General features: G+C 44.2%; 1 protein-coding gene across 4 annotated transcripts in view; it reads left to right on the top strand.

The window, feature by feature from the left end:
* LOC132835998 (adhesion G protein-coupled receptor E2-like) overlaps positions 1 to 19,517 on the top strand; it is an 80,886-nt gene that overhangs the window by 33,828 nt on the left and 27,541 nt on the right. For all 4 annotated transcript variants that reach the window (XM_060855183.1, XM_060855184.1, XM_060855186.1 and 1 more), the window contains 7 exons: positions 2,320 to 2,463; positions 6,098 to 6,223; positions 8,689 to 8,750; positions 10,713 to 10,890; positions 13,421 to 13,525; positions 15,027 to 15,238; positions 18,914 to 19,075. In XM_060855183.1, the coding sequence (XP_060711166.1) occupies positions 2,320 to 2,463; positions 6,098 to 6,223; positions 8,689 to 8,750; positions 10,713 to 10,890; positions 13,421 to 13,525; positions 15,027 to 15,238; positions 18,914 to 19,075 (989 nt within the window). The remainder of the gene's footprint in view (positions 1 to 2,319; positions 2,464 to 6,097; positions 6,224 to 8,688; positions 8,751 to 10,712; positions 10,891 to 13,420; positions 13,526 to 15,026; positions 15,239 to 18,913; positions 19,076 to 19,517) is intronic.

The raw sequence follows: 19,517 nt of genomic DNA, 5'->3' as shown, positions 1-19,517 counted from the left end.
CAAGCCCCCCATGATGTCCTCAGGGAGGGGATTCCAGAATTTTGACCCAGCAACACTGGAGGAATGGTGATACGATTCCAAGTCAGGATGGTGAGTGGCTTGGAGGGGAACTTGCAGGGGGTGGTGTTCCCCTATATCTGTTGCCCTTATCCTTCGAGATGGAAGTGGTCACTGGTATAGGAGTTGCTGTCCAAGCAGCCTCGGTGAGATGCCATGCATCTTGCCAATGGTACACACTGCTGCTGCTACTGTGCATTTGGTGAAAATGGGAATGGTATTGAAGGCTGTTCATGTAATGCTAATCAGGCAGGGGCTGCTTTGTCCTGGATGGTGTCGGGCTTCTTGAGTGTTGTTGGAGCTGCACCCAACCAGGCAAGTGAGGAGTATTCCATCTCACTGCTGCCTTGTGCCTTGTCGATGGTGGACAGGTCTTGGGGAGTCAGGAGGTGAGTTCCTCGCTGCAGGATTCCCAGCCTCTTGTAGCCGCTGTTTGGTGAGTCCAGTTCAGTTTCTGTGACAGACAATGAACCTTTCCAGGAAAAAAAAGCTAGTTATTAAAATCGACAGAAGTTTTGCCTGCCTGTGTGTATTAAAACTCGAGAATCTCCCAATTGTTTTAGATTACTTACAGTGTGGAAACAGGCCCTTCGGCCCAACAAGTCCACACCGACCCGCCGAAGCGCAACCCACCGATACCCCTACATATACCCCTTACCTAACACTACGGGCAATTTAGCATGGCCAATTCACCTGACCCGCACATCTTTGGACTGTGGGAGGAAACCAGAGCACCCGGAGGAAACCCACGCAGACACGGGGAGAATGTGCAAACTCCACACAGTCAGTCGCCTGAGGCGGGAATTGAACCCAGGTCCCTGGCGCTGTGAGGCAGCAGTGCTAACCACTGTGCCACCGTGCCACCCGTGGTTCCGTGTTGTGGACTGGGAACCCCTTTCTTAATAACACTGTGGGTGTCCTGACACACCTGACAGTTCACAAAAGCAGCTCACCCTCACTTTTTCCTGGGCAAGTAGGGATGGGCAATAACTGTGGGGCTAGCACGCGACAGAACAAAAATAGTTTCAACACCACCCACAAGTTATGGATGAGTCAACACTGAGCAAAACTTTACAGTCCTCTTGAAACATGAATTTGCCATGATAGAATCATGGACTCTCTACAGTGTAGAAACAGGCCATTAGTTCCAGCATGTGCGGAGGGAAATCAGAGTTCAACTACATTTGGAGTTCTATCTGCAACATGGCAGGCCACTTGGTTGTCATTTGCATATTTTACTGGTTTTTAATTTTGTTTTGCTTTCTGGGGTCAGTTCCAAAACTCCGACTTGACTGCCCATGTCTTGCAAACTGGAGACCTTTCTTCGACCTTTCGTTTCTCTCCAGCATTGTCGAGCATATGGGCCACCTGTCAAACCCCATGTTCGATCTACTCATGATTTATAACCTATTTGTTGGTGGGAGCTGGGCCAGCATTCATTTCTTATCCAGAGAGGGCGCTAAGGAGTCGCTTTCTTGATCCACTGTAATGGTTGATATAGCAACCCCCACAGTGCTGTTAGGGAGGGAATTCCAGAAATTTGACCCAGTGACACTGAAGGAACGGCGATGTGCTTCCAAGTCAGGATGGCAAGTGGGAACTTGCAAATGGTGGGTAGATCCCATGCTGCCCTTGTCCTTCTCAATGACAGAGCTTGTGGGTTTGGAAAATGCTGCTGAATGAGTCTTGGTGAGTTGCTGTAGTGTAGGGGGTACACACTGCTGTTACTGAGCATCAGTGGGGTGATGATTAGAGGGATGAGTGCAATGCCAATCAAGCTGCTAGTCTGCACTGAGCTTTTTGAGCTTCTTAACAAGGAGTTAGATATAGTTCTCAGGGCTAAAGGGGTCATAGAGTCATAGAGATGTACAGCACAGACACAGACCCTTCAGTCCAACTCGTCCCTGCTGACCAGATATCCCAACCTAATCTAGTTCCACTTGCCAGCACCTGACCCATATCCTTCTAAACTCTTCCCCTTCATATACCCATCCAGGTGCCTTTTAAATGCTGTAATTGTACCAGCCTTCGCCACTTCCTCTGGCAGCTCATTCCATACACACACCACCCTCTGTGTGAAAAAGTTGCCCCTTAGGTCCCTTTTAAATCTTTCTCCTTTCACTTTAAAGCTATGCCTCCTAGCTGTCAGACTGTCCCATCCTGGGGAAAACACCTTGTCTAAACCATGACAGAACATTTTTCGGGCTCTGGTTATGTTGGCAGACAGCATTCCAATGGGTTTTGGTGTTGCATCTTTTTCAGCTGCACGGTCGTATTCTCCGCATGCATGTCCCCATGGTTCAACTGCAAAGCAAAACCATGGGAGCCCAATGTGTAAGTGTGATGAAGGGTTTTTCTTATGCCTGAGCGTCAACAATTGTACAACTGGACGGCCATATTGCAAAGGTAAGATTTTCTTGTTCGAGCAAGTGTCCTCCTTATCCCTGGTGTTTCCCTATTGTTTCTGGGTTAATCTCCACTTAAGATCATCCTCCTCAGTTGTGCTGAAAAGCATAGGTCAGGAGGCTGAGGAATTAGTCGCTGCTCACTTGCACGGGTGCAGTTCCAACAGCACACAGCAACAACACCATCCTACAGAAAACATTATCCTATAGAAAACACCATCCTATAGAAAACATCCTACAGAAAACATCATCCTATAGAAAACACCATCCTACAGAAAACACCATCCTACAGAAAACATCGTCCTATAGAAAACACCATCCTATTGAAAACATTATCCTATATAAAACATTATCCTATAGAAAACATCATCCTATAGAAAACATCATCCCATAGAAAACACCACCCTATAGAAAACATCATCTGGTAGAAAACACCATCCTACAGAAAACATCATCCTATAGAAAACACCACCCTACAGAAAACATCATCCTATAGAACACATCATCCTGTAGAAAACACCATCCTACAGAAAACATCATCCTATAGAAAACACCATCTTACAGAAAACATCATCCTGTAGAAACCACCATCCTACAGAAAACACCACCCTATAGAAAATATCATCTTATAGAAAACACTATCCTACAGAAAACATCATTCTGCAGAAACCATCATCCTACAGAAAACACCACCCTATAGAAAACACCACCCTACAGAAATCATCATCCTATTGTTTCTGGGTTAATATCCACTCAAGATCATCCTCTTAATTTGTGCTGAAAAGCATAGGTCAGGAGGCTGAGGAATTAGTCGCTGCTCACTTGCATGGGTGCAGTTCCAACAGCACACAGCAACAACACATCCTACAGAAAACATTATCCTATAGAAAACACCATCCTATAGAAAACATCGTCCTATAGAAAACACCATCCTACAGAAAACATTATCCTATAGAAAACATCATCCTATAGAAAACATAATCCTACAGAAAACACCACCCTACAGAAAACATCATTCTATTGAAAACATCTTCCTGTAGAAAACACCATCCTACAGAAAACACCACCCTACAGAAAACATCATCCTGTAGAAAACACCATCCTACAGAAAACACCACCCTACTAAAATCATCATCCTATAGAAAACATCATCCTCTAGAAAACATCATCCTACAGAAAGCACCATCCTACAGAAAACACCACCCTACAAAAAACACAATCCTATAGAAAACATCATCCGGTAGAAAACATCATCCTATAGAAAACACCATCCTACAGAAAACACCATCCTATAGAAAACACCACCCTACAGAAAACATCATCCTATAGAAAACACTATCCTACAAAACATATCATCCCATAGAAAATATCATCCTATAGAAAACACCACCCTACAGAAAATATCATCCTATAGAAAACATCATCCTGTAGAAAACACCATCCTACAGAAAACACCATCCTGTAGAAAACACCACCCTACAGAAAACATCATCCTATTGAAAACACCATCCTATAGAAAATATCATCCTGTAGAAAACATCATCCTACAGAAAATATCATCCTGTAGAAAACACTATCCTACAGAAAACATCATCCTATAGAAAACATCATCCTATAGAAAACACTGCCCTACGGAAAAAAAACATCCTGCAGAAAACGTCATCCTAAAGAAAACACCAACCTACAGAAAACATCATCCTATAGAAACTACAGAGTTGTGTACACAGTCCAGACCATCACAGAAGCCAACTTCCCATTCATGTGCTCTATCTACACTTCCTGTTGCCAGGGAAAGGCTGCCAACATTATTAAAGACCCCTCCCACCCTGGTAATGCTCTCCTACAACCTCTTCCGTCAGTTTGAACACACACACACACACACCAACAGGTTCAAGAGCAGCTTTTTCCCTGCTGTTATTAGACAGCTGAATGGACCTCTCTATCTTCAGATCTAATGTTGGTCTCGCGTTATACGCCTCTTGTGTAGTTGTAACCTTGTGTGCCTCGTTCTGTCCAAGCACTCTATGTGCCCTTGTTTGCTATGGTCTGCCTGCACTGCTCGCAAAACAAAACTTTTCACTGTAATTGGGTACATTGACAACAATAACTCAAACCAGGACAAAGGCCCAAACTACTACCAGCAGCACTCACTGACTCCGTCCACACGACGGTAGTAGTGTGCACCATTTGTCATGCACTCTGCTGGTCTTACGACAGTGATTATGATGTATGGATGAGTTTAAAAATGAGAATGTTTTTACATCGTCTCTTCCAGATCATTTATACTGCAGCTGCTGGTGGGGAGTACGGTGACTAAACCTAGTAGCAGGAATGATAAAGTAAAGGCCTTATCCTAGCCCATCGTTTTTTTTAGTGTTGCTCTATCTACATCAGATTGTGAATATTCCATTATCCAGTGTTGGAAAGATGTAAGGAGCTTATGAAATGCACCAGTAATCACAGAGTTTGGTTTAACATTGACAGACAGACTCTCAATAAGGCAGGCCCTATTTAGCCTCCTGTTCCAGAACAGGAGGTGGGCCTTACCAATAGAAATGCCATTAAACACACACGGGAGGAAAAGGGCTGGGGGGCTGGGGAGGTTGGGGGATGGGTGGGTGGTGGTGTCCAATCCTCGATTGTCAGATACCCAGTCTAATCACGGGGTCTTTGTATTGGGAGAGGGTCGGTTAGATTGGGGGCCACTCAATCATGGTTGATTGGTCAATGAGGGAAGGAAAAGGGTATTTAGCCTTCTTGACCCACATGCTGTGCTGCAAAGGCACACATTATCATCTCCCTGGAGTTGGCCTGGCCTCCCTCCAGCTACCTGGCTTCCCAAGGTCCAGGACATCCTGTCCATCATTAAATCTGCAAAAAGAAAGGCCTCACCAAAATATTTAAATTTCCAACCCATCTCCTGCCTTTCTGCCCCAATTAAATCCAGCTCATGAAGCCACAGAGTCATACAGCACAGAAAGAGACCGTTCAGTCCAACCAGTCCATGCCAAGTATAATCCCAAGCTAAATGATTCCCACCTGCCTGCTCCAGGCCCATATCCCTCTAAACCTTTCCTGTTCATATACTTATCCAAATGTCTTTTAAATGTTGTAACTTCTCTGGAAGTTCATCCCACATGTGAACCACCCTCTGTGTAAAATATTTGCCCCTCATGTCTTTTCCAAATCTCGCCCCTTTCATCTTAAAAATGTGGCTCCTGGTATTGAAATTCCCCAAAAGGCAACTGTCATTAATCCCATGCCCCTCATTATTTTATAAACCTCTGGAAGGTCGCCTCACAACTTCCTACGCTCCAATGGGAAAAGTCCCAGCCTTTTTTCATAACTCAAACCTTCCTTACCCGGCAACATCCTGGTAAATCTCTCCAGCTTAAGAACATCCTTTGACCAGAACTAGACTCAGTATTCCCGAAGAGGCTTCACAATCTCAAGTGGGGAGGAGCAGAGGTGCGATAGAGTCAAGGGTTTGCGAATTCAAACAAGTGCAACATCTAGCACATCCCCGATTCACGGACTGTATGGGTTTTGAAACGCAGCTCATCTGTACCACAAAGTCCATGTGCTCTACTGGTCAAAGACTAAACAAAAGATTATGTTTTGCAATTTACTTACAGATAAGGACGAATGCAAGATGACCAAGACGAAATGTGGCAGCAATGCAACCTGTGTGAATACGATTGGAAGCTACTGCTGCCAATTCAATGGACTAATGCAGAATGCCACAAATAAGGCTTGCTCAAGTGAGACATTATTGGGACGACTGACATAAACACCACTTTAGGAAAGAGCGTTAACAATGAATGTTTTTGAATGTTTGGGGACAAAACCAAGGAACTATCTGTATTTTGCATCCAGCAGTGAATTGGCCTCAAAGGAAGCATCCCACAAAAGATTACGTGTTCTGGAGTGGCTCAGTGGTTAACACTGTTGCCTCACAGCACCAGAGCCCTGGGTTTGATTCCAGCCTCCAGTGACTGTCTGTGTGGAGTTTGCACATTCTCCACCAGTCTGTGTTGATTTCCTCCCACAGTCCAAAGATGTGTAGGTTAGGGTGGATTGGCCATGTTAAATTGCCCTTAGTGTTCAGGGGTGTGTGGATTAGGTGCATTAGTCAGGGTTAATGTACAGTAATAAGGAATGGGTGTGGGTGGGTTACTCTTCAGAGGATCGGTGTGGACTTATTGGGCCAAAGGGCCTGTTTCCAGACTGTAGGGATTCTATTCTATCTTTGTTACCTGGATTGGCTGATGTTACATTGATTTTGGGGCCAGCTCAGAAAGACTTCTGGCGCCCAGCAACAGTGATGCCAGGCTTAGCAGCCAATCAGATTGTTCAATACTAACAGACAGCAAAGCTGGAAGTCCTGATCATCCTTTGCCTTTTACAACAAAAACAAGAGTGAAATAAAGATTGGGATTGAAGTAGAAAGGGAAACATCTTTTGTTTATTCACGGGGACGAAGGAAAACCAGCACATATTGTCCTAATTGTCCAAATGGCAGTTAAGAGTTAACCATGTTGCTGTGGGTCTGGAGTCACATGTAGGCCAGACCAGGTAAAGATGGCAGTTTCCTTCCCTAAAGGACATTAGTAACCCAGATGGGTTTTTCAACAATTGGGAATAGTGTCATGGTCATCTGAATTCTAGATTTTTAAAAAATTGAATTCAAATTCCATCATCTGTCATAGTGGGATTTGAACCTGGGTCCCCAGATTAATCATATAGTGATAATACCATGAGGTCATAAGCAGGTATTTTATTACAGCAGGAAAAAAAGGTGAGGAAATAAGATTGAGGTGGCAGTTAAAAGCAGGGAGGACCGATTCATCCATGAGAGGTAAGGTCTTCACCTCTTAGTTGGGCCTAGTCAGTAAGCCCTAGGCCTGGTTTCTCTTGGGGGAAACTAATTAGCACACGGCACTCACACAGTTGTAGGCCCTTAATTGCATTAGCAAAAGAATTGGCTCCTGTCATTGGTCTCAGTGAGAGCTACTCGTTTGTTCCTCCAAGCCCATGTTCTGGGCAATAAATGTCTGGCCATAAGTAAGCATACACTTCACACTACCCAATGCTTGCTCCTTACCCAGGGGTGACATAGTGGTAATATCCATGGATTAGTGCTCCAGAACCCCAGGCTAATGTTCTAGGTACTTGGCTTCAAATCCCGCAAAGGTAGCTGGTGAGATTTGCATTTGATAAAATGTTGACCATGCACCGTTGTCAAAATCCATCTTATTAGGTAATAAATCTGCCATCCTTACTTGGTCTGGCCCACATATGACTCCAGACCCACAGCAATATGGTTGATTCTTAAGTGCCATCTAGGTAACACATGCTGTCCTGGGTCATAATACCCACCTCCCATTCCATGAATAATAAAAAATCTTGAATATTTCTGAAAACAATTTGTACTGTGCAAAACAATTATTCTGTTTTTTTTTAAACTCTTGCATGATCTGTTTTTAATCTTTAAACATCAGAGTTTGATATTTTACTCTTTAACAACAAATTGCCAAATTCTGATTGTCACTCTATGAGCCAATTGGTGGCTCAGTGGTTAGCATTGCTGCCTCACAGTGCCAAGGAGATGGGTTTGATTCCACTGTCGGATGACTGTCTGTGTGGAGATTGCACATTCTCCCTATGTCTGTGTGGGTTTCCTCCCACAGTCACAATGATGTGCAGGTTAGGATGGATTGGCCATGCTAAGTTGCCCATAGGGGACCTGGAGATTAAGTGCATTAGTTGGAAGTAACTGTTAAGTAATAGAGTTGGTTCATTAGTCAAGGGTAATGTACAGTAACGAGGTAGAGGAATGGGTATAGGTGGGTTACTTTCAGAAGGTCAATGTGGACTTGTTGGGCCAAATGATCTGTTTCCACACTATAGGGATTCTATAAAGTTTACTAATTGGCAATATCCCCATCGCCCAGCTTGACATTTGACAGCCCTGTGTGCCAAAATGCCCTCACCCCAATGCCAATCTTACGATAATGTGTTAAAAAAATGAACAGAAACCTAATCTGCAAGTCTCAGCCAATTGTGAACAAATCATCGACTTTCAGTTTCAAAATCTTGAGTTAAAAATCCACCGGTGCTTATCGTTCAGAATGAAATGTTTGTCTGCAGTAAACATACCGCATGTGAGCTGTAATCCTTTTTGAAATGACCCTGTGATACTAATCTGTGCCTTCCATTTTCCCAGGATGTGAAATCGAATGCTATTTTTCCAAGAACTCAATCAATTCCTATTTTTCTGAGCAAATGGTAAGTCGCTCTAAACTGCAGGAGAAAACGCTGAGAGTCTCAATTATCCATGTTATTTATTAAAGGCTTGGATAACAGCTGAGAAACTTACAGAGCCAAATCTGTTCATTATATAACATTAGGCAGTATTATAGCCGGTGTAGATAATAGCATGAAATTACAAAGATATATTGACGTGCCAAGTGAATGAACAAAACTATGGCAGATGGAGTTTGATACAAGCAAGTGCTTGGACAAAAAAAGGATAAATTTGTAGTTGGTATGAAATTAAATATAATGGTTGTCCCAAGAGACTTGGAGATTCAGGAGCAGAGATCTTTAAAATGCCACCAAGGTGCAGAAATAATCGAGACAGCTAATAGAATGCTGGCCTTTATATCTAGAGCACTGGAGTACAAAGTTACAGAAGTTATACAAAACCCTAATTCAACCCCAGCAACTCTGAAGAAGGGTCACTGGACCCCAAACTTTAACTCTGATTTTTCTCCTATGGGTCCTGAGTCATATGTAGGCCAGACCAGGTAAGGAATAAAGGACATTAGTGAACAGATGGGGTCTTCCAACAGTTGACAATGGATTTGTGCTGCTAGACCTGCTGAGCTTTTCCAGCAATTTCTGTTTTTGTTTTTTGTTTCTGATTTCCAGCCAAGCGCTGTTTTTTTTCTGGTTAGACCTCACTTGGAGTAGAGTGAGCAGGTATGAGGATAGACTGGCCTTGGAGGGAGTACGGTGTAGGTTTACAACGATACCTGGACTTCAGCAGCTATGGGGAGAGATTATACAAATGAGGCCTGTTTTCTCTAGAATTTAAAGGGTTAAGGGGTGATCTGATCAAGGTTTTCAAGATATTAACAGGAAAAGACAAGGGAGATAAAGATAAACCATTTCCACTGATCGGGGATTCTCGAACTAGGGACATAACCTGAGAATTAGGGCCAGACCAGTCAGGGTGTTAGGAAACACTTCGACACACAATAGTTGGTAGATGTTGGAATTCTCTTCCACAAATGGCAGTGGATTCTGAATCTGTTATTAATTTTAAATCTAAGATAGATAAATTGTTGCTGAGCAAAGATATTAAGGGACTCCATATATATTGTACATGGAGCTACACCACAGAACAACTTCAAGGGGCTGAATAGCCGACTCGTGTTTCTATGCTCCGAACTTGCATCGCTATAGCGCCATTCAGAATTTCTGGCTGAAAGCACTTTAAGGACCAGAGGCTTGGAAAACTGCTGTGAATAACACATCTCTGTGGCTAAGGTGAAGATTTCTTCTGTAAGTTACATTAAGCAGTGACAGAATGGCACTAATTAATGCAACAGGATTTTAAGATCATGACAGACAGGAGCAGGAGGGTGACTGGATAGTCTGAAGTTGTCAGGATGGGAACTGCTCCAACAATACTGAAGAGGCCCAACATCATCCAGGGGAAAGGTGCCTGTATAATCAGCTCCCCATCCAGCACCTTCACCATGCCCCTATTCCACAGCCCAGCCTCAGTCGCAGCAATGTGTACTATCTATAAGGAGCACTGCAGCAACTCACTGAGGATCCTCTGACAGCAGCTTCCAAACCCACACCCTCCACTGCCTAGAAGGACAAGGAGAGCAGATACATGGCAACACCGACCCTCGCAAATTCCCCTCCCAGCCATGCATTATCCAGACGTGGAGCAACTCTTCCTGCATTGCCACTCTGTCAAAATTCTGGATTCCTCCATACACCCCACCCATAGCTTTCACACCCCAAAGAGTGTCGTGGTTAAAGAACACGGCTCTCCATTGTCTTCTCCAGGGCAATTATGGACGGGGAATAAAGGAAATGCCCACAAACCATGAAATATTAAGTTTTTTAAAAAAGCACTGAGAAATAGTTAGCGTTTTATTGCTTGTTTAAAGTGCAATAATAACATTATGTAATTGAAAATGACCGTTTTCTGAATCTTGTTGTTAACAGTGTCTGAACTCATGTCAAATGAAGGCTTTATATACCAACATGAGCAGAGATGTTGAGAGGGCATCAGATGAAACCAGCAAAGTTGCAAAGATCCTGTATAATGCCGAACGTATCCTAAGATCCCTGGTCGAGATTCCATGGAATGGAAGTGAAGAGCGAAAGTCAACGGCTGAATTTGGTAATAAGTTACCACTTTTCAAAATCTGTTAATGCACAGCAACTCACCCCTCCCTATCAGTTACCAGAAAGGTAGTGTTTGTCCCCATATGACAGAGAGGTAGAACTCTGTATGTTCCAGTTCTCACTTATTGTCACATACCCAATAGAATGGTGAACATTAGGAACAAATAGAGATCATTCAGCCCCTTGATCCATCTCTGCCACCTAATCAGATCATTCACGAATTGAATTTCAACTCTTGTCTTTGTTAAGCATCTCTTGCAAGGTATATGTAATGTTCATAGAATCCCTACATGGCAGAGAGAGGTCATTTGGCCCATTTCAGCTGTGTCCACCCTCTCTCTGTAACCACACACTTACCATGGCTAACCCACTGAAGCCTGCACATCCCTGAGTACTATGGGTAATTTAGCATGGCCAATCCCCCTAACCTGCATATCTTTGGACTGGGAGGAAACCAGAGCACCTGGAGGAAACCCACGCAGACACGGGGAGAAAGCGCAAACTCCACCTAGACAGTCACCTGAGGCTGGAATCAAACCTGGTTGCACTGAAGGTTGCACTGTGAGGCAGCAGTGCTAACCACCGAGCCATCAATGCTCAAAGGTCCAATTGCTCTGTGTTTTATCTGGTAACTAAGCTAGCTCACTCAGCTTGATTGTTTGAACCTAGAATCAGTCGAGCCCACAAGACCACTCCCTAAGGCCTCCAGCTCACCAACCCAACTTGTCTTCTTCCAACAAGTCTTATCTTTGACTTCCATCAATGAGTCTCATAGCTGGGTGCAATTCTAGCAGTGGCCAGCTCTCCCAGTGGCGCTGCTAGGACCGAAGAGCTCAGAGGTGCAGGGAAATCAGAATGTCCTTGTACGTAATTTACAAAAGGTTTGTTTGTAGATACAGCAAGTAATCAAGAAAGCTAATAGACAGTTACCTTTTTCTATAAGGAGAATTGAATACATAAGCATGAAAGTTGTGATTCATTTAGACAGGGCACGAGTGAGACCGCATCTGGAGTACTGTGCACCATGTTGGTCTTCCTATTTAGGAAAGGCTTTAGATTATTTGGATACAGTTCAGAGAAGGTTTGCCAGGCTAATACTAGGAACGAGAGTCATCTTAGCAGGAAAGGGTGGGCAGCCAAGCCTTGCATTTACTCGAGTTTAGATGAGTAAAAAGCAACTTGATTGACATGTTAAAATTCCTGAGGGGTTTGGACAAGATTGATGAGGAGATGGTCAGTAGACAGGGTAGATGAGAGAATCTAGAACATGTTTTAAAAATAAGGAGTCTCCTATTTAAAACAAATTAGGTGAAATTCTTTCACTCAGACAGTCTTTGGTATTCTCTCCCTGAAACGGTGGTGGAAACAAATATTTGTAAGGCAGAGGTAGATAGATGTTTGGTTATCAAGGGGGTGAAAGGCCATTGTGTGTAAGTGGGAGTGTAGGTTGGAGCTTATAATCATATCAGCCATCATCTTATTGAATGGCGGAGCAGGCTCGATGGGCTGAGTGGCCTCCCATATTCAGATGAAGGTTCCTGAGCTGCCTGGTTTCCATAGCATTCTCAGACCTCCCCCTCACAAAAAAGGTGATGCTGGGATTGCCCCCTTCCTTCCAAACCATCATAGAGTCATCCAGCATTGAATCAGACCCTTCGGTCCAACTCGTCCATGCCAATAAGATATCCTGAATTAATCTAGTCCCATTTTCCAGCATTTGGTCCATATCCCTCTAAACCCTTCCTATTCACGTAACCATCCAGAAGCCTTTTAAATGTTGTAATTGTACCAGCCTCCATCATGAGTTCTATTGCCACCCTTTTGTTTGCTTATGTACAGAATGTGAGCATCTCTGGTGAGGCCAGCATTTATTGCCCATCCCTAATTGCCCAGAGGGCAGTTAAAAGTCATTGCTGTAGGTCTGGAGTCACATGTAGGCTTCCTTCCCTAAAGGGGATGAGTGAACCAGATGAAGTTTCATTCCTTATGAATCAATAAGAGTCAGGATCATCCTTGATTCCAGATCAAAACCTTCATGTGAATATGGGAGGCCATTCAGCCCATCAAAAAAGAGCAGTGCTGGAAAAACACAGCAGGTCAGGCAGCATCTGAGGAGCAGAAGAGTCAACATTTTGGGCGTAAATCCTTCTTCAGGAAAGTGATTCCAGATTTGATGCTGAATTCAAATTCCACGATCTGCTATGGTAGGATTTGAAACTAGGTCCCCAGCAGTGTTGCAATAGGAATAGCTGAGCAGTAATACCCCCAGGCCACTGCCACTCTGCGCAATTAGAGGTAGTGGTTAAGGAAGGGTTAGTTCACTCGCCCACCTTCCCTTTGAGCACAGCTTTCTAACACTCACAGGGCAGGCATCTCCCTTCTGGACGCAAAGGCCTGAACTAACCCATTTTATGGTGTAGCTGTATTCACGAGCAAAGGTGAACGGGGAAGTGTCACGGCGATTATTAAGGAGAAATTTGAGTGCCTCAAAGGTGGAAACTAATAGTTACCTCATGAATTTTCAGATATCGTAATAAGGCACGACATGAGTCCTGTAGAACCCATCGTGGTATCAGCACATGGGAACTCCATGCAGATTGATCCAGTTATATTTATAGACACGGCAACAGGTAAAGTATCATTACAAACTGATAACTGCAATCCAAACAAACCCAACTCAGCGGAAACTCATAAAAATACGTTAAATTGGGCCAAATCATGGATATTTTTCAAATATTTTACAATCTCCTAGAATCCCAGAATTGAAGGGACAGAGTAAAGGCATAATTCCAACCGGATGTCCACTACCCGTCAGACTGGGAATGGTCTTTAAGGAACATCCTTTACCCATTCCTGTCCTGTTACATCTCGCTGAGGTTTTGCAATCTACTTTTTTGGGTACAAGCCCATCACCATAGCCCTCATAGACTTAAAACCCTCGGTCTCCCGCTTACCGAGTCCTCCAGCAGCATGACACACAGAGGGAAGTTTTTTTTATATTTACTCACGGGGTGTGGGCAATGCTGGATGGATCAGCATTTATTGCCCATCCCTAATTGCCCAGTGAGCAGTTAAGAGTCAACCCCATTGCTGTGGGTCTGGAGTCACGTGTAGACCAGACCTGGTAAGGATGACAGTTTCCTTCCCTAAAGGACATCAGTGACCCAGATGGATTTTTGTGGTGATTATAAAGAGGTCGGCCCGTTGGACATCACAGAATATAAGTTCCCTGACTGGCTTGTTAATCGGGTCCAATCAGGGAGCCCTGGTTGACATAACGTCAGGGATATTGAGGCCCTGACTGCCTGATTCAGTAAGAGGCAGTGCTACTGTCAAAGGCATTTGTAAATGAATGATGATGGAATGCTGGTCTCTATTTCACAATTACCCTATCCCATTGCCCAACTCCAGATCCACAGCCTCAGGGACTTCCAAGTATTCCTCTGAAAACTTCCTAAATGCTGTGATGGCTCCTGTCTTTATCATCCTTTCAGGCAGTCGGTTCCAGACACCCACCAGCCTCTGCCACTCTGAAACAGATTTTCTTTCAATCTCCTCCTGGCCATTAATTTAAACCTAAGCTGGTTTGTGACCCCCTCTCTCTGAGGAGAAAGGTCTTTCCCTCTCCACCCTGTCTGTGCCCCTGATAATTTTGTTGACCTCAGTCAGGGTCCTCCTCCAGCCTTCTCTGGAAAACAGCTATCTGATCTCTCATCATCCCTGAATCGCACCAGCTCAGGCTACGTCCTCAGTAACCCTCTCTGAATACAATCGCACCCTTGCTACAGCACGATGGACTGCTCTCCCTCCTCAACCACAGCCTGGGTCTCTCATGACCTGGCCAGGCCTGGATCTAACTTGCCAATTTTACCCGTTCCTGATGCTGCCTTTCAGCTCAGAGGTTTGTCTCTGTATCTGAAGGTCATTTTTCTCAAAAGCCACTCTGGTGATGACAATCAAATGGCAGTCCACCATACGATATTCAATGGCACCATTTGAGGGAGAAATGATAAATTCGTTGAAATAAGAAAACCCACATTACGATTTTGTCAATGGATAGCGAGGGTGGAAATTGAAAAGCTGGTGATGGAGTGGTGATCTCTCTCTCTTTCTCTCTCACACACTCTCTAGGCAAAAGGAGCAGAAATCCAGCCATTGCCTTCATTGTTCACAAAAACATGGCAACACTTTTGGGCAATCAGAGTGCGGTGAGGGAGGAGACTCTGGCTACACCTGAACGAAAGACAGATGTGCTGAATTCAGTGATCATAACGGCAGCTATAACCAGCAAGACAAGAGACTTTCCCACCCATCCCATCAACTTTACCTTCAGCCATATTACGGTTTGTAGCACATCATCCCACAGCACTTGCTTTCCAGGGGGATTGTTGCTTCCAGAATCACTTATGAAGTAGGGATGTTTGCTAAGACTATGCACAGCATAGTCAGGGAAAGAAGCTGTCTGAGGATTATCGCTTAGTTTGTGCAGTGCACAGCATTATCTAAGGGAAATAGACTGACATTGGAAGCAGTCCAGAGAAGGTTCACTCGACTGACCTATGGAGGGACTGTCCTACAGGGAGAGGTTGAGTAGGTTGGGTCTGTGTTCATTGGAGTTGAGAAGACTCAGAGCGATTTTATTGAACACTCCTGAATTCATCAGGAGCAGCGCTCCGAAAGCTAATGCTTCCAATTAAGTCTGTTGGACTATAACCTGGTGTTGTGTGATTTTTAACTTTGTCCAACACCAGCATCTCCAAGCCAAGAAATTCTTCGAGGGGTTGAAAGGATCACTGCAGAAAGGTTGTGGGACAGTCTGGGATCAGAAGCTACAATATTAGAATAAAGGGTCACCAGGTTAAGACAGAGGGCAGTGAATCTGTGCAGTTCTTCACCACACAGGCTAGTCAATAAGTCGATTCAAGGCTGAGATAGATTTTTAGTTACTAAGGGAGTCAAGGGTTGTGCGGAAAAGGCAGGAAAGTGGAGTCGAGGGTTATCAGAGCAGCCAGAGGCACAGAGTCTCAATGGGCTGAATGGCCTATTTCTACTCCTATGCCTTACGGTCTTATTGAATGGTTGAGCTATGGAAGGAGGCCATTTGTCCCATCATGCCCATGCTTCTTAACAGATTGGAAACCATTTCCAATGATGCTCTAGGCTGAAAATTGAAGGTTAGCACTGCTGCCTCACAGTGCCAGGGATCCAGGTTCAATTCCAGCCTCCGGCCAATGTCTGTGTGGAGTCTGTGCATTCTCCTCGTGTGTGCGTGGGTTTCCTCCGGGTGCTCCGGTTTCTTCCCACAGTCCAAAGATGTGCAGTTTAGGGTGGATTGGCCATGCTAAATTGCCCATAGTGTTCAGGGATATGCATGTTAGGTGCATCAGTTGGGGGTAAATATAGGATAATATGGTAGGGCAATGGGTCAGGGTGGGTTACTCTTTGTTGGGCCGAAGGGCCTGTTTCCACACTGTAGGGATTCTATGTCCCCTTACGCACCCCCCAAAAAAGGTTTCTCCTCTGTAGGGATTCTATGATGACTCTATGATTTGGGGATTAGATGTTTGGGATTGGTTTCTGCTCCTGCTGATAAATTCTAATGGTGGGAAGCTTGACACTTTGCTCTGCTCATACCCCTACTTCCCCAGCCTCTACCCCACACTACCTTTACCCCCATTTTGGCATCACAGTTGGTGGTAAGGAGACGCCTGGGTTACCCAGGAAGCCTATAGCAGGCAGCAAGGGTGGGCCTGCACACTGTGGAATGGCCACCAGTGACCCTGGACTATGCCATGTTCTAAAGGCAAAGGGTCTCATGCCAATGAGACAAGCACCACCTCCTGCTTTCCATTTTACCTCAAACCATAACTTGGTATAGGGTCACTGTGAAGGTTGCTGGACAGGGACACCATACATTATAAAACTAAAGAATTCAACTACTCAACTTGAATAATTCGACTTTAATATCCACCATCCTCAGTTGAACCTTTTGCCTGTTGGAAGCTTGAGGTCAGTAGGCAAAACTGATAATTGGCCATGTGTTTAGCCTGCTTAGTCACTGAGGCAGAATCCCGCTATGAATGCTTGGCTGAATGCCAAGACAGATTCAGCTGAATGGAGAATGTTTATATAGTGATGGATAGGACTACTAACCATATTTGTTTGCCAGTTCTCTGAGCCTTTATCTTTTGTTAAAGTGTTTTTTCTTTACCTGTTTGTTTATTTCAGTAAGATTTAAGATGTTGACTCAGTTAAATGATTTTTCAAATGCGAGTATAAATGGCTATGTTTGATAGGATAAGCTTTTAAGAGGGGATTTTTTTTCTTGGGGTTTTGAACAGCTGATTTCCTTTTGTTTGAACTTCATGAGTACCTCAAAGACGGGGTTATTTTAAGAGTTATTGGGTCTCTACCTATTAATACTGGAAGAATGTTTCAGAGGCCCAACAGATGTTAGGATGCTAAATCAATATGAAATTCAGGGACTTGTCTGACACACACTAAGATCTGATATTCCATACTATTGAATGCAGAAGATGACTTTATCCAATGGATAAAATACTCTAATGCATACGTATTGCAATATTGCATATTGTGCTAGCTAATTCAATATTTCTTAATTTCAAAGGGCAGTGCCCTATGTTTAATCAGTGTATTAATAATATATTTAACATTTCAAATAATATTACAGTTAAAGTAGGTGAGGACTTTTCAAAGTACCTGTTAAAATGTTTGCAATGCCACAATGGACATTCCCCAATGTTCACAAATTGAGCTTCCATGAGTCCCACATCCTTCTTGAATCCACTTCATTAACTGAAATATTTGTAGCCAGCATTTAAACTAGAAACCCAACAACAATTTAGCTGTGTGTCAGGTTGTATTGTGTCACTTTTACCAGTCTGAGGGAGATGGTGAGCATGGTTAATGGCATCGTGGTACAAAACCATGGCCGTACACCCCTCCCATTTGAATATTCCAAGGCTGTTCTCAGAACCAGGGGGTAAAATTTCATCCCTTTTCTCAATCTTCTGGGGCCCCCTGAATCATTGGCAGCATGGTGGCACAGCGGTTAGCACTGCTGCCTCTCAGCATTGGGAACCCAAGCTCGATTCCGCCCTCAGGTGACTGTGTTGAGACTGCACATTCTCCCATGTGTCTGTGTGGGTTTCCTCCGAATACTCCAGTTTCCTCCCACACTCACAAAGATGTGCAGGTTAGGTGGATTGGCCATGGGAAATTGCCCATAGTGTCCGGGGATATGCAGCTGGGTGAGTTAGCCATGGGCAATGCAGGTTACAGTGATGGGGTGAGTGGAATGCTCTTTGGAGGATGGGTGTGAGCTGAATGGCCTACTTCCACATTGTAGAGATTCTATGATTTTGAATATACAGCAGTGTGTACTGTCTGCAAGATGCACTGCTCAAACTAACCAAAAATCCTCAGACAGTATCTTCCAAATCCACCACCACTTCCATCGAGAAGGACAAGGGCAGCAGATAAATGGGAACACCACCCCCTGCAAGTTACCCTCCAAGGCACTCACCATCCTGATTTGGAAATATATTGCCGTTCCTTCACTGTCGCTGGGTTGACATCCTGGATCTCCCTTTCATCAGCAGTGTGTGTGTAACCATACAAGACAGTGTGCCACCAAAATCTCAAGGGGCAACTAGCCACGGGCCATAAGTGCTGGCCCAGCCAATTACACTAAAATTGCAGGAAAGACTAAAATATAAATTGTTACCAAACACAAATAATGGCCATCATTAAGCCAGCAACCCATTGTACATAACAGGGCATGGCCATTTTCACAACCCACCTGGCACAGGGGAAGTTCTCAAAACCAGGTATTTAAAAGCTTTTTAAAATAGGGGAGGGTGGCAATAACACCATTACACTGTGCCCTGGAGAAATACAGTCCATGGGCCATACATGACAAATATCTAATTGAGGGGAACGGAGAGATATTGGGAGTGGAACGTGCATTCTGAAAAATTCCCTTGTCTTTTCTGCAGGCCAATGTGAACAATTCGATTATAAGATGCGTCTATTGGACCGGAACTCTGAATGGAACTCCCTGGTCTACTGATGGCTGCGAGTTGGTATTCTCAAATAAAACCCACACGGTGTGCCAGGCGTTTCACCTCTCCAGCTTCGCCATCCTAATGGCATTGAAGGTACCATTGATCAGATTCATTCCCCGCATTGAAATACCAGACCCCCATTGGCTGGCAGGGGCAGGGTAGGCAGCTAGGGCTATGGAGCAGGCAGCCAAGGGAGATGGAGCAGGCATGAGGCTGTGACCAGGCAAGAGAGAAAGCAGGAAAGACATAAGGAGATGAATATCACCGCATGGGCAGTGTCAACAGCTGACAGCAGGCTCAGCAAAACAAAGTAAAAGACGTGCCTTTAAATAGCACCTGGCACAACCTCTGGATGTTCTATTTGTTCTTGCAATGGGAGTGTCACTGGCAAGGCTTTGTGAGAAGGTTTACCTGCAATTGAATGGTTTGCATTAAGAGTCAACCACATGGCTATGAGTCTGGAGTCACGTGTAGGCCCGACCTGGTAAGGATGAAAGATTTTCTTGAGTGAAGAAATTTAGAGAAAGTAAATGGG

The sequence above is a fragment of the Hemiscyllium ocellatum genome, chromosome 45 (assembly GCF_020745735.1).
Source record: "Hemiscyllium ocellatum isolate sHemOce1 chromosome 45, sHemOce1.pat.X.cur, whole genome shotgun sequence".
NCBI classification, from domain to species: Eukaryota; Metazoa; Chordata; class Chondrichthyes; order Orectolobiformes; family Hemiscylliidae; genus Hemiscyllium; species Hemiscyllium ocellatum.
Note: the sequence above shows the minus strand (reverse complement) of the source record. Positions and strands in the feature narration are given on the sequence as shown.